This window comes from Ischnura elegans, chromosome 8 (assembly GCF_921293095.1).
Source record: "Ischnura elegans chromosome 8, ioIscEleg1.1, whole genome shotgun sequence".
Taxonomy (NCBI): Eukaryota; Metazoa; Arthropoda; class Insecta; order Odonata; family Coenagrionidae; genus Ischnura; species Ischnura elegans.
In genome coordinates, this window is record NC_060253.1 from 57,365,888 (window position 1) to 57,382,486 (window position 16,599).

Below are 16,599 nucleotides of genomic sequence, written 5' to 3' on the forward strand. Positions count from 1 at the left end.
ATTTGCCATGATAGATCAGACACATAGAAATACATGACCGATATATGGCATGTCAAAAAGAAATTTAGATACATATTGCATGGATTTGAAAAATAAATATTAAAAACACAGACAACTTTACATAATGACACAGACAACTTTACGGATGTAGCGAGCGAGCACTGAGGCGGCCAGTGGGATGGGGACCGGAAACTGACGTCACCATAGGGAATTTACATGGAGAATTGGACTTAGGCACTTATTGCTTAGCTGAGCGCAATTTACTTAATTACTGAATATCAATAGGACTAAATAGGACTGACCTTTTGGATGTGTTATCTGATGATCTTGTTTCCTATTGTATTAGTTTAGAGAAAAGTGATTCTTCAGTACATTTTGAATGTCATATTCATGCTTGGTTAAATTTTAAGTTGAAAGTTAATTGTGTGATACTTCGATCTACGCTCGAGTGTTACTTCCCAGGAGTTAATCTCGACATACAACCTTGCTGATCTTCACGATCAGTTCTCAAATACGTGTCTAAAGAAGACACATGCCTGATCACCAATGTAAGTACATACATCTAAATTAAATTTCAATTATAGAATATATAAGTGGGCTTTATCTGAGGAAAAGTTTAATTATACTCATCCATTTGTAGTCGAGCATCATTCTCGATACAACTTTTTACATAACTATCACACTGAGTTTAGATCGAAAATGAATTTTGGATCAGTTTTGAAACCCGTCGAATTTACCTACGTGGGATGGGCATTTGATATAGCTACCTGGTTTAATAATGCATTAAAAGATAGTAGTCATAGGAGGAAACAATTGTATTTGTATGGCCCATCCAATTGTGGCAAAACCTCATACATAGAGTCTTTAATAGGGCTTCATAACATGAGGTACGTTTTTTTGCCGGACGTAGGTAAATTTGCGTTCCAGGATTTTTTTCCTGGTTACCACAGGGTAGTTTTGTTTCAAGAGTTTGATTTTAAATTTCATTGTTCATCTATGTTGAAAAGGCTTTTGGAAGGGCTAATGGACTTAGGTGAGCGTACTTGAACCTGCTAAAGCAAGCTATCTGTTGAAAATAAGAAGTTGGATGAAGCCAAGTATCAGATGGGCTTACCGCTGAAATGGCGTTTGGTAGATAAGAATGTATGCATCAGACAGAAATCCATCAGTAGCAGTGTAAATGCCGAGGTGGCATGCAATCATTTTTTCGCGAGGTGGTGTGCCCTCTTAGGATATTTGAAAGAGATGTTAGTTGAATCAACTATTTGCCCAAATTGTTTCCATAAAATTAAAATATTCCATTAATCAGCTAAATTCCTGTTTGAATCCTTTAAAGGAAATCTCAATTGCTCGCCAAAATCCTGGGTTTCCTGCAGCGTAGGCAACCTAGTTAAACATTTCCGCATTCATCGTTTTTTTCGTCCCTGCTGAAAAACGATAGATCGAGGTTCCACGGTATACCTTTTTATGAATACAGTCATCAAGGGAAATAGAAGAAAAAAACGTACGTTTAATATGCTTTGCGCAATTCTGGTATTCGAGGTATTCGAAATTCGAGGTATTCGAATATTCGAGCAATGATTTAATATTATAATTCGATATTCGAGTTTGACAAATCTGCTATTCGACCCATCTCTAATTTATAGTTAAAACAAGACTACTAGTATTCAACATAGTCCAAACAGCACAATTTTCGAAGAAACAAGCGTAGCATAAGCGCATTCAAACAAGACGAGACAGACTGGAAACTTCAGGCAACACAAACTGCGTATATCACATTGCTGCGCCTTCGCCCTTCGCTTTGAAGGCAATGACGTCACATGCAAGATCGGACGTGTTCTTCCCTTGCTCCTTCGCTCATAGCCTTGTAGCTTGAAATACGGCAGGGGAGAGAGCACGCTCCTTCCCCTCGACCACTCCTTCAGCACTCTTCACTTATAAGCATTTCCGATTTCTTCTATCCACCATTTAGTCCAACATTGAACACACTCGCTCGAATTTTTTAAACCGCAGGTTTTGGCACCAATATAATTTTCAGTTGCAAAAATCCTCATATTAGTGTCTGAAGATGATTTCTGAAAAATAAGGTCCTCAGGGTAATGGAAATCGCTCGGCAAAACAGATGTTGACTATTAACCAGGTATGTCCTTCAAAACTACACGTTTTTCTACGTTTGATAAGCGATTACTGTATGCTGTATAAATGCCACGGGATGTCCACTCGTGGCAGTAAATTTTGCTCGCCCTCCGGAGTAAAAAACCCAGTTCAATCTTTTCCATGTTCATCTCTGGGGTACCGACATGACGGTGCGATGCTTACAGGAAAAACAAACAGGAGCATTTTAAAAATATGTCACAAAGGGAGAAATTCCCCTGCCTGCCGCTTGTTTTTGACCCAGAGTTTCATATAACTGACTCAGGCTAAAAACCAATGCCACTCAGTTCTCCTTGGACTTGCGACCGGTGAAGGGGATGGGGGGGGGGGAAATAAGAAGTTTGTATAAGAGGCGCACCCCCATTTTCGGCTGCAATTTCTGGGGAAAAAGGTGCGCCTCTTACACGCGCTTATACGGTACTGCAAACTTCTAACAAACAGCCTAGGCAAAGACATGTGATATTGAAATGTATTATTGTACGGTTTTTCCCTTTTCTGTATTTTAATTGTATATATATACTTATGGTAAACGCATCTCCTAATGTCTTTTGTTTTTTTATATTGCATCTTTTTTTGTATGCAAATCTTGACGTAGCCATGCATTTGTATTTTGCCAACGGTGATAAATAAATATTATTATTATTATTATTATTATTATTATTATTATAGTACCTTTAAACCTACCTTTAGCGGAACCTGAGTTAAGCGGAAACCTGTCTTATCCGGAAAATTTTGTTGGTCCTGGCGGTCACAATAGGGTTTTACGTGCATTGGTGCCCTCTCTTAAACGGAAACTGTCAAACGCGGAAACGGAATCGATTCCCGGGCGCGTTTCTTGGTTAAGCGGAATTACAAAAAAAAAATTCCATGGACAATTTTTACCGTAAGGAAATAAAATCCTAACATGCTAAAGCCCTCTCCACAGAAAATAATCCAAAGGAACCAGCTAAATGTGTCGTACGTTGACAATGTGTACGTCATTATTGACTGGCATCACGTCGCAGGAGGGACTCAGGACAATATTGCATCAACCTTGACCAAAACACTTCCGCGTCTCCCTAAACCTAGTGTTAATCCTCCTCCAGTGCCTTATGTCCCTCGTCCCTAATGTAGTGAGTTTCGTTTCACGTATACATTGTATCAAATGCTCCACAATACTCCACCCCTCTTCCCTCCCGCCACCTCCTTTCTTAACCATTCCGCCAACCCATGCCTGCACACTTACCTCCCCTCCAACTTGTAGAACCCTCTCTCTACATACGCAAGCATTTTGTGCATCCTTGCTCGCAACCGAATAATAAGAAATCATTCTCCTTCGTGCTGCCGACAAGGTAAGAATACAACGCGGAATGCTAAGAATAAAGGGAACTGCTGACTGATATCCGCCATGCCACGAAACGTACTAACGCTGAAAAATAAACTGGACTTGATCGAGTGCTTTGAACGAGAAAAGCTCTCCGTGAAGCAGATACAAGAGAAGTTTAAGTGTGGAAACACTCAAGTTTATGAAGCAATTAAGAAGAACGAAATCAAGAAAGACTTTGAAAGAGGTAGGTTCTAAGAAACATATTTCTTCTTTTCCCATGCCACAATAGTTTGCAAAACGACACACTATAAAATAATTGTTGTTACCGTCGATTATTTTAGGCCTTAGTTTACATTCAAAGAGGAAAACACCTATCTGCGAATATGAAGAAATAAACGAATTAGTTTGGGAATGGTTTGTGCGAGCAAGATCGAGGAATATTCCATTGCCAGGTCCAATGGTCCAAGAAAAGGCCAAGGAATTTGCAGTTTCTTTAAGAAAATTGGATTTTAAGGCCTCCAATGGATGGCTTGAGAGCTTCAGAGCAAGACACAATGTTGTTTGGAGCAGTGTTGTTGGCGCGTCCAATGACGTTGACATGGAAACCGTAGAGGAGTGGAAATGTATGGTTCAAGTAAAAATTAGAGACTATCAACCATGTGATATCTTCAACGGGGATGAAACCGGAATGTATTTTAGGGCTCTGCCGTCTAAAACATTGTGCGTAAAAGGAGAAAACTGCAAGGGTTTGTATGCATTTCCGAGTTCTATTTCTAGAAATTAGGGTAAAATTTCAAATAATGATGTTGTATTTACACCTTTTCTTTATTCTGTAGGTGGGAAGCACTCAAAGGAGCGTTTGACCATTTTCATTTGTGGGAATATGGCAGGGGAGCTCCTAAAGCCTCTTGTCATCGGGAAATCAGCTCGACCACGATGCTTCAAAAACGTTGAAATTGAGAAGCTAGCGGTCAAATGGAGACATAATAAAATAGCATGGAACACGGCTTCGATCATGGAAGAGTGGCTTAAAAGTTTCAATGCCGAAATGAGAAGGAAAAATAGGAAAGTCATACTTTTCCTTGACAATGCAACCTGTCACCCTAAAATTCACCTTGCGAATATGGAGCTAGCCTGGTTTCCGGCAAACACAACAAGCATCTGTCAGCCAATGGATCAGGGAGTAATTAGATCGCTGAAGGCACAATATAGGAAGTACATGATGCGATCATTATTAGCTGCTGCAGATACTGCGAATTCAGTATCGGAGGTGACAAAAAAATATCAGTGCTGGATGCCATTAATTGGATTAATTTATTAGTGAAAGATATTAAAACATCAACTGTGAAACAATGTTTCGCCAAAGCTGGAATTCTGCCAGAACTGATCCCCGAGGAAGGTAAGGAAAATAATTTACATCCTAATATATCGCCAATGTAAATGCATATTTACGCATTTACAGGAATATATATATGATCTTTGCTATTTTAGAGCCAATGGTGGATATAAGCGAATTGCAGCAAGTAATAGGCATTGACATGAATGCTGAGAGATTTGTGGATTTCGACAACGATCTTCTCACGAGCGATGAAGATGGTTCCTTAACAGCCAATAATAAAGAAGACGAAAGCTGTGACACCGACGAAGAAGTGCCCTTATTGTGTGAAGACAATAAAAAATCGTATAAAGAAATGTTGGTCTCATTAAAAGAATTAGAAGAATGCAATCTCACCAAAGGTAATACTGATTTGTATGATATCTTACATGGGGCCATTGGCAACGTAGAAAATTGTATTTCTAGAAGAAAAAAAGGAAAGACAAACAAAAATGACTGATTACTTCAAATAAACAATTTAAAAATAATGCGATGCTGTTCTTTTATTATTTCATTATAATTTCGTCTACGTGTAGAATTTGAGTCAAACCAACCTTTTAGGCAACGCATGCAATAGACGTGATATGACTTTCGCGGCCTTTTTTGAATTGTCAGACCCTGAGTTAAGCGGAATACTGTCTTATCCGGAAATAAGTGAAGGGCCCGAGAGATTCCGCTTAAAACAGGTTTCACTGTATTTGCATATACCATTAAACCCCAATTTTTTTCTATATACATATATGGCCTCTTCATGAAGAAATCACAGAATCTGTGAAATACGTAGTCCATTCCAGCCTCAAGGTTTACAATTGTAAAACTATTAGTACATATTAGATATTTATTATATTATAATTATGCATAAAATAAATGGGAGAAAATTATATGGTACACTGGCATTTAGCATGTTGTACAGTCTGCCAATGATTCTTTAACATCTTCTCAGCAGTTCTGAGTTTAAATACGAAAAAATTATCGAGTGCAATCAGTTCACCATGCCTTGGTGATTTTTACAAAATTACCAGTACACTAGGATGGGGAATAAACTTAACTAAAGATTCCTCAACATGGATAGGTTAATTTTGAGTGTGACATTTTAACTCTAAATAGGGTGGTTTCCTATTATTTTTTTACTGCCTAAATCGAAAGATTATTACTTCAGGAGTACGTATGTCATGCTTTTAGGTTTTTAAATGATGATATCTATTTTTTGCGATTAAATGAAAGGTGAAAATTTTCAATCGCGCAAAAAAGCGAAGACTAAGTATGAATACTGGGAAAAGTCTGTGTGACGTCATTCTGGTTCCAGCTGCTGTCATGGGAGACGACCTTGGTGTGAGGCTTTAAGCACTGCTGCGATGCAGGATGCTAGCAGGTGGCAGAGTACCTAGATGGTAGTGCTTGGCTTAAATAAGGATTGTTAATACCCTATCAAACGAAGGAAACTTTCTAATCTTAGGCAGTTTTAATAGGTGACACGTTTCCCTGAGCACAGGGCCTCATGTATACATTGGTAATCTCAGACGATGTAAAACTCCTATATACTCCTATAGAAACTAGGTCCCTGTGACGTCACGTGGAGTGGCATCGCATGGGTGCCAATCTGGCCTTTTTCAAATGAGGATAAAATTGACCATTGCCATTCATCTAAACCGGTATTTCTAAAACCAAATAATTTGTATATTATGAATACACTATCGGTGGGTACAAATCGCAATAAATGTCTTTCGTTTTCTTTGATGAAGGAAACTACCCTATTTACAAAAGAAAAGTTTAGCAAGAATGTGCTCCTTCAATCGATGACTGTGCACAGATTGTGAACTGCTTCATGACACCTTCTAAAACAATAAATTGCTCTAGAGTGGATAGTCTTTTTCCCATTCATTAAGGTCGTTATTTTGGTGATAAGATCTATCATTGCATTTTAGCAGCTTGAAGTGTAGCTAGTGGATCTTATTGAATCTCCTCACCATGTAGCCTATTACCTTATATCAAGACCTATGGTATCACTGCTAAGCCTGGCAGGAAATGATTTCTGAGGCAAAATCCAATTTCAAGCCATGACCCCTAAGGGTGCGATTCATAGACGGCACTTTAGGCTAAAGTATACTTTAGCCGGGCTAAAGTCTGCTTTTTCCGTTTCATAAACGCCACTTTAGAAGAAAAATGGCCGAATCGTCACTTTACCGTAAAGTGCCCAACCGGAGCTCACTTTAGGGCTAAAGTGTCCTTTACGGATAAATAAATATGGCGGCACCGGCTGTTATTGAAGTTGAAATATGAAGATATTTGGGTTACGGAAATGAATAGGAACTAATTTTTTGGTGAGAACACAGCAGCAGAGTGGCATGTTTGAAGAAATAACCAGACACGTAATATATGTCTTTTCCCTGAAAATATATCGTGTCGGTATTGATGGAGATGACCCATTTCTTATGTTTCGAAGTTAAACTATCGGTCGTGTGATAATTACAACACAGTAAGTGGTTGGACATATTGGCATAATTTATGTTGCATTTGTACACAAGCTAATTGTTAAGTACTTCTGTTATTTATGCGTTTATGTTCCATGATTTTCCTAAGATACTTGAATATGATAGCAAAATTCTGTTTACATTGGCGTCAATAGCCTTCGTACGCGAAGACTTGATTTTCATGTCGTTTGGTCAGCCAAATGCTAGCTTCTATACCTTGCATTGCATTTTAAGCGTTTTTATTCAAATTTAGCTTAATGTATGCCGTATGCCTCCATATCACGTTTAACAGGTTTCTGTGATTTTGAAACTATATTGAGTCGAGTTTCTGTTTCCTTTTTCGACTATGCATTTGAATGTTTATAATGATGATATAAGATCTCGTCATGAAAGGCAGCAAAAAAATTAAAACATACTTTCCTTCATAATCATATTATCTGCAGCAAAGCAATGTTTTCTCGAGGATGTAGGATTGTTATGAAATTTCATTTACACAGCATCACAGACTTCATTGACATTTTTTACTACAAAATTCGTGAATGGATACTCGGGTTAGGTATTCACATATGTCGAGGCATCATTTGAAGCAGACAAAGAGATATTTATTGATATAAATCCATTCTCACATTCAAAATGTTTCATTGTGTGGCCATTCATTCATTGGTTTTGATGATGTGGGTATTCTTGAATGTCCATTTCTCTAGTGTAGTATATAACGCCTTAGCTCAGCATTCTAAGAATTAAAATATTGGTAAGCAGAAAAGAATTCAGCAAACACCCATACCTCATTCAAAATATGTGTCCAACTGAGACAACCACTGATCGGTATATCTTCAAATAATTGGTACAGTTTCAAGTTAACGCGAGAGAATTTCACTATTTCACCCACCTTCAATGGAAGTACACCATCAAACTTCGCCTAGCATGTAGTCCTAACAACCGTTTGCAGTTAATCATATAAAATGTCGTGAAAATATCATCATTTGAATATTTACATCGCTGGAAACATCGAAGGGCAATGCACGAAGCTAATTAAAAGTGAGCTTTTATTCAGCTAACTCAGTCATTAACGTACAAAAAAGGTAGTGGGGAAAAGCTTTCAATGATGCAGTATTCATTTACATTCGCACATAATATGAGAAAACGAGAAAATGCAGCTTAATAAAATCTTAGCAAAATACAACACGAAAACCCAGTCGCTAGAAACAATTGTAAACAAGTACGCATTTAAAATCGTGTGTCATCTTTTTCTTCACTTTTTCGCAGCGTTCATTGCCAACACTCAAAATTTCAATGCATGATCGAGACTTTAGGAGCTAAAGTGCCACTTTATAAAGTGAGATCCTTGAAACGACTCTGCATCGAACTTTAGCTAAAGTCTCACTTTACCGTAAAGAGAGACTTTGTTAAGTGAGCAATTTCAGTGTCGTCTATGAATCGCACCCTAAGACTCCAAACGTTGTCACCCCATGGATACATCATAAGTTCGTAAAGTGAGAAAAACAAAATGACAATGCCTAATGCCTCAAATCCCTGCTATTAATGATTTAATATAGTCTTCATCTAACTGAAAGCTTAACGACATTGAGTTCGTTTAGATAGGGGATTTTCCTACTGTTCCATTTTTGAAATAACTTGTATAATGAATAGTTGGGAAGAGGTAAAAAGTATTTTCTTTCAGATAATCATAATCATAATCTTGTTTCAACATGTACTTTTGCCTACTATTTGTAAATCTCATTGTAAAATTTATAATTTTCAACCTTTTGCATAATTGGGTTTAACTCATCTCTACTAACTTACCAAAGTGGTCATAAAATCCAAAAATGATTTTGTGAACCAGATGTTCAATTTTGCAGGTAAAATTTACTTTAATTGCAAAATATTTCCTTGGGAAATGTCTTCCTTGTTTTTTAAACGCTTCCAGGGTCTCACAATAACTTTGAGTGGGACAGATGTTCACCTCCTCATTGGTACAAGTTATCAGTGTATCTGAAAGTAAAAATATATAAAAGTTCACAAAAAGGTATAATTATAAAAACAAATTTAAGTACATTACAATGTACAAAAAGGATAGCTTACAAAAGGCAGGGTTTGAATTACTCATAGAGTCAAGCCTGGGATATATAGTTTTAACAAGCAAATTCAAGTAAACAAATCCTAACTCAAAATAAGCTAAATGAAGGATTACAATGAAAGGCATACCATTTTCTCCTTGTAGAAATATACCAGAAAGAGGCCATTCATATCTTTTTACTAGAGAGATTATTTGTATTTCAAAAGTTGAAATATTTCTTCCTTCCTCAAATGGAACAATTACTTGTGGAAGTGAACTTCTGTCCCATTGAAGTTGAAAAATACTACTTTTTATACCTTTCCCATTGATAGTCATGCTGCTAATCTCTGAAAAATTGAAAAGAATATTATTCTTGTATAGAGCAAGGGATGGAAACCTTTTAAATAACTAAAAGAGAATGCCTGGCTATACACAATCACGGGTTTTCATCCATGCTCCCATTTATTGCTTTGCAATATTTCATTTTGTATCTCTCATTATCAGCTGTTTTTCTGAGTTCAAAGCATCCAAAAGCTGGAGAAGACCTATAGAATACTAAAAGGCAGAAACGTGAATAGTGGCTTTCATATAAACGAGTTCTAACATGTCCTCATGCTGAGCATAATCTCTTTTGTTCCAACGATGAAACCAAAGCAATGATAAAACATGTATGTTGGGGCACTTATGCTCCATTCATGAATGAGATAAATTCCAGTGACCTACATAATGAGGGTACATATTTTTCTTTCACATTATTATATCCCAATTTCCGACCTGGTTGTAACCCAGAAAACCCCTCCTGTGGTTACGCCATTGCAATGATTTGAGAATATGTACTAATAAATCATGAGAACATACTCAATATCACATTTTCAAGTAATTGGGTTCATCCAGCTGCACTGAGTAATCACTAATCACCCCCAACTTCTACCCTGAATTGCAGCAGATTTTCTATTTTTTCTCCATTTTGCAGTTGATGCTATTTAGAAAAATAAGAGGTTAGTTTTATAACTCGCTACGTCCATTCAAAATATGGTTACTTATGTGGTGCTACAGAAAATTTGGAGCTACCCAATGGTAGATCACTCATTTGCCAATGGGGATGATGATACATACATGAAATGGCCAACTATCTGCAACTCAGCTCACTAGTCATTATAGGAGAAAAGCAGTGGGCATGCTGCTTCGTATACTATGCATGTATGTATTCCATGAATTATACAACCCCACTAGTTCACGTCATTTCAGAGTAGATTTTGACCACTAGAGTTGAAAAAAAGGCATTGGATCCCACCCAGGTGGTACCTCACACGTGGCTACATCTGTTGCTGGCCTCAGTCTGACCAGTGGAAACAGATTCATCAGAAATCAGCAGTGCCAACCATGACGGTGGATCATGCAAGTGCCACATTCCAGTGGCACTGTACTCCAAGGGCCTCAATAATAGAATGTCTCTAGACTCTGTTCACTCAGGCCCGAATTCTTAGTCAACCCTACGTATCCGTCCCTACATAACAAGAGGCCCCTACATGCGACTCTCAGGTGACCCTACATAAGTGGTGGGGGGTAATTCCATCTTCAAGTTCTCTGAAATGATGTGGATGATGGCACAGCCCTCATTTTCCACTCTGGCTGTTTAATGAGACCTAACAATGAAACTAAGAAAAGACGTCCGATAATTTTTGGGCGTGTTGTTAGGGCAACGGCTCAAGGTAAATAAACAATCAGTGTCATCCGTCAGGACGTGGCGGTACATTAATTACCGCTACAAAAACTCTCATCTCGAGCCAAAAAAAGAATTATATTGTCTTTAAATTATTTCAAAAGCAGTCTGTACAAGATGTTGTTAAGTGCGGGGCAAATATGATCATTGACGTGAGAACTTACATTGCATCATCAAGGTTCGTTATTCGATTTTCCTTTCTGTAGTTAAGTTTATTATGTGGCAAATAGCTGTATGAAAATACATTTTCTATGGTTGAACGTAAATGATATTGATTCCTCAAAAGCGTACCAAGAGCCAAATGTGAAAAATATTAATACATATCCGCAGAAACAAGGTGATGTATACACTATGTTGTACTTATTACTCTTCAGCCAATTTTGTAATTTACTTCACATGATGGGTATAAAGTGGTAGTATGTATTATTGCTTTTCTGCTGTGTTTCTGTACATTTTAAAATGGTTCGTGTGAGCCCGTCTCCCTCAATATTCATTGTAACGTAGATTCTTTAATCGAAGTGATCAGCAGACGAAATTTGGGCCGCCACATTTTTGTAGGGTATAGGGCTGGTTCGGGTACCCTACATTAAATAGGGCCCGTTTAGTTCCAAAAACGGCCATATGCAGGGCTTGATGTGGCGTATGTAGGGCGAGATCGGTTTATGTAGGGGCTGATGACGTATCCAGGGTCGGTTGGCCCTACAGGGTCGACTAAGAATACGGACATTAATCTTTAGGTCTAAGTGAGTATGACTAATGCAAGTGGCGATGAGAAGAGGTAAAGTTTCTCGACAAGTGACTTTCCCTCTGCCAATCATAGGACAACAGGCATGACCTAGAGCTTTGGTTATTCAGTCACTCTCAGACCTCCATTGTGTTAACATTGTGAAGCTGCTAGCAGTTTTGCCAAACCTCAAGTGTTCTCTTTATTCACGGCATTATTTCCTTACCCCATACATCAGGTCTAAATGATATTCTCTGAGGAATGTTGAAGACATTGACAATGAAGCAAGCATCCAACCCTCATCAATTTTTTTTGGCAAAACATTCTGACTCGGGGAGACCACGTACCTTTCTATGTCTTTTTCAATGCCATAGCTTTTATGGTATTCAGTATGCCTAACGCTTCTTGGAATCTGCTAGGCTTACTGCAATTGAAATTAAATTAAAAGTGGGGAAAAAACCATCAAGTTGAAGACTAAAAAATATATTGCCGAATCAGAGCATTGAACCCTAGTCTGCACAATGAGAGTTGACAAAGCTAACCACTACACCACACCTTAAGGAAATTCCGCAGCTATTTTAATAATATTTACGTCATGTTTAATGTACATACCTCATGAAAATTAATTAATTACAGCTAAACTAAGGCCCATTCAATGGAACCACTATCCATTCTGAGAAGTGGTGTTATTTTTCTACAAAAGCGATGTTATTTTGCCCTGAAATCGGTGTTATTTTAACGGCAAAATAATTAATGTTGATTGAGAGCCATCCTTCCAGTGGCCCACCCATAGCCCTAAAATTAGGATATTATTGACCGGGAATAATTTAAGCAATAATATACATGGAGTATTGACTGAATTCACCCATTTTACATATTTTATCCTTCACATAAACATACATCTAGCTTACATAGAGATAAATTACTTTTAAATGTCTGTAATTTCAAATGAAATATTGCTATTGAGATCAAGTTGTCATCTTTTACATTTGTTCTCTTATCTGTTAACACAGTGCTATAGTAGGAAAGAAATCTTTCTCAGTCCATGTTTGCAGAGGGGATCCAAATTGCTTAAAGGCACTTAGACGCAAACAGTGTCTCAGATATTTTACCTCCGGGATTGCTTTAATTATATCCACTGAACCCCAGGAATTTTGCATTTGTAGTAATTTCTGTAATTCTCCCAACCCCAACATCAACTTCTCTGTCTCCATTGATTCCAAGCCATGAATTTTTTGTCTTTATGTCTGTACACGGAACTTCTTGGGGATCAAAAACTGAGATCTTTTCAAATACCTATTTTTCCACCTAGGTCTTCTACAATAAGAGAACTAAGTTTGGTTGATGCCTTTTCAGCCATCTGCATAGGTATTGACTTTACAGCAGCTGCTTTAGAGGATGTAATGTTTTGCAGATGTAATAAGTGGTTTTATCAAAAAAAAGTACTCTTATGAATATTCTCAAGGCTCATTTTTAACTTACATAACCCTTCCAAAATGGTGGAGTTCTTTGGTCCTCTCTGTATGGAGCATTTATGTTGGACATCTGTTAAGAAAGGTCTTGCAGATAATCAAACACTCTCAACACCAACCTTTTCTGATCCTTCCTAGTGGGCATTTTGCATTATCTTAGACTCTGAGGGTAGTTGGTCTCCCTCCTTTCGTGGTTCATACCAGCAGCATTGGTTCGCTGTCAACCCATGCTTTGTTTATATGAATTAGCTATATGGATGATTGTTGCTTGCATGTAAATTGCAGACTTCCAATTGAATTCCTCATTTTATTCTGAGAATTTTTGGTTGGTTTCTGAGAATTCTGAGAATTTTTGGTTGCAGCATTGGTTCGCTGTCAACCCATGCTTTGTTTATATGAATTAGCTATATGGATGATTGTTGCTTGCACGTAAATTGCAGACTTCCAATTGAATTCCTCATTTTATTCTGAGAATTGAAGAAGGCCCAAACACGCGATTGAAGGCGAACAAAAATGACAAAAAATCGTTGTGACTACAAATCTCTTAATGTTCTCTATTTTAATGCGCAATCAATGCGGAACAAAACTTATCAAATTGAATGTGCTATTCAAGAACTTGAATCCGATATTGTGATTATTGTCGAACATTGGCTAAGAGAGAATGAAATCTCTGTTCTTACACTTCAATATGTCAATCTAATATCCTACTACTGTTGCACTCAGTGTAAAGGTGGTGGTGTTTCTATATATGCAAGACCTAACTTAAGTGTTACCAGTCTGAATCAAATTCATAGTACTGATAAAACGTTTGAATGCTGTGGTGCCATTCTGAAAATCGGTAACTACAAATATGTTATCCTTGGTGTGTATCGATCACCTAGTAGCTGTGTATTTGAATTTTTTGAAGCCCTTAATGATGCTCTTACGCTGGCATCTACTCTCAATATACAGGGTATCTTATTATATGGTGATGTCAATGTTGATCTATTAAGTGTCTCCCATGATAAATGTGATTTGACAAATCTATTTCAAAGCTTTGGGCTTTCTGTGCTGAATAATGATCCCACTAGAGTTACTACTCAATCTGCTACCCTAATTGATGTTCTTGCAACTACTCTACTGCCCTCTTGCTTGTCAACTACAACTTTTAATATTGGGTTTTCTGATCATATGGCATTAACTTGCTTGGTCAATTTTCCGTCTATTGTTCTCAAAAATAAGCCTAAATTTGTTAGCAAAAGAATCTTCAACATTGCTTACAGACACACTTTCTTGCAACTAATATCTGATGAATCTTGGATGGATATTTATACAGCATCTGATGCAAATGAAAAGTTTAATCTCTTGGAATTCAAACAATGTAATGGACCTTTTAACTCTAATTTCTACTCTAAGGAAATAATGGCTGAAAGTAAATCGCTGCGAGATATTTACTACCACTGTAAATCAACCGATCCAGACCAGATGGAATCATATAATATGGCTCTAAAAAGATTTAAACTCAAGGTGGTTGAGCACAAAAGGGTAATCAATGAAAATTACATTTCTACTTCAAAAAATCGTACCAAAGCAACTTGGGAAGTTATTAAGAATAATACTAAGTCTACCTCACATTGTGTCAACAACACAACTATCAATTTCAATCATCAGTCCACATCTGATCCCGATGTTATTGCTAATTGTTTTAATGAACTCTTCTGTAATTCTCCTCGAAGCCCCACCATAAATTCTGCGGCCTTTACATCTCGCACCCCTTTTCCCTGCTCAATGTACTTACAGCCCACTGATGCACATGAAGTCATTAAGCTTGTTAACTCCTTCCCCAACAATTGGTCCTCTGGAATTGATGACATCCCTATGCCGATCATTAAAACTGTAATCCATTATATAGCAAGTCCACTAGTTGATATTATTAACACCTCTTTCCTAAGTGGTGAATTTCCCTCTCGCATGAAACTAGCCATAGTATCTCCTATCCCAAAAAAAGGCTCATCTTCAGACCCCAACAATTATAGACCAATTTCTGTCCTTACTGCTTTTTCCAAAATTTTCGAAACAGTGTTCTATTCCCGTATCATTTCTTATCTTGAATCAAAAGATATCTTACATGATTCACAGCATGGCTTCAGAAAAGCAAGATCGACAATTACTGCCGCATATCAATTGTTAAATTCCATCTATAATGCCCGAGACAAAAATTTACATTCACTTGGAGTGTTTTATGACTTGTCAAAAGCTTTTGATAGAGTCAATCATGATATTCTCTTACTTAAGCTGGCCAACATTGGAATGAGAGGAAAAACCTTGGACTGGATAAGATCATATTTAACTGGTAGAAAACAAATTGTGAAATATACGTGCCGGTCACAGTATAGTAATGATATCTCATTCTCTTCTCCTTTAGATATTAATACTGGGGTCCCCCAAGGTTCCATACTTGGCCCCCTCCTGTTTATTATTTTTGTTAATGACCTACCAAACCTGTTTCCTCAACAGGATGTTGTGTTATATGCTGATGATACTTCATGTCTGTCACATTCTAGAAATATTTCTATGCTAACAAGTAAGAAATGCAAACAGAAGCATATTAAAAATACGTCACTTAGGGAGAAACTCCCCTGCCTGCCACTTGTTTTTGACCTAGGGTTCAGATGAATGACTCATGCTGAAAACTAAGGCCTCTTAGTTCCTGATGGACTTGCGACCGATGAATGGGTATTTAACTTATACCTTCTAGCCTAATTAAGATGGGTAAAAAATATGACATCCCTTGTGTTGTTACAGCAGTTGTAATTGTATGTGCTGCAAGTGAAATTGAAACTTTAGCAATTTCTATGACTCTATTATTCCACATTTTCACGGCAATATTAGGCAGTTGCTATGTGGTTTATAGAGTGGACAATCATATAAGAAGTAATTCTACTGATTACTGTTTAAAATCAGTAATTTGTACTCATAATTAATTATTTTTTATGAAGTAGCTGCAGTTTGGCTCAGTTTATACTTTTTCTCAGTACTGTTACTCTCACCGTAAATAATCAAATATCTTCAGACAGTCACCAAACCATGCTCTCATACAGAGGAACCTCAGTTGCACCACACTCCAGATGTAAAGATAAGAAAGTCGTATGGTAGAGAGAAGTCTTGCTTCAGTCCTATTTTCCATAATTCCATAAAAAACTCAAATAACAAAAGATGTTATCCCTTTTCTAGACTTCTGAGGTTAAAAAATAAATAACAGAATAAAAACAAAAATTTACTAAAAGAAACACTATTAGTATTCTATGACACTACTTATTGTACAATCTGTTAAGATTT

The 16,599-nt window shown here is 37.3% G+C and overlaps 1 protein-coding gene across 3 annotated transcripts in view; it reads right to left on the reverse strand.

The window, feature by feature from the left end:
• Positions 1–16,599, reverse strand: part of LOC124163884 — a 65,453-nt gene that overhangs the window by 35,630 nt on the left and 13,224 nt on the right. For all 3 annotated transcript variants that reach the window (XM_046540993.1, XM_046540992.1, XM_046540991.1), the window contains 2 exons: positions 9,512–9,709; positions 9,110–9,298 (listed from right to left, as the gene is read on the reverse strand). In XM_046540993.1, the coding sequence (XP_046396949.1) occupies positions 9,110–9,298; positions 9,512–9,709 (387 nt within the window). The remainder of the gene's footprint in view (positions 1–9,109; positions 9,299–9,511; positions 9,710–16,599) is intronic.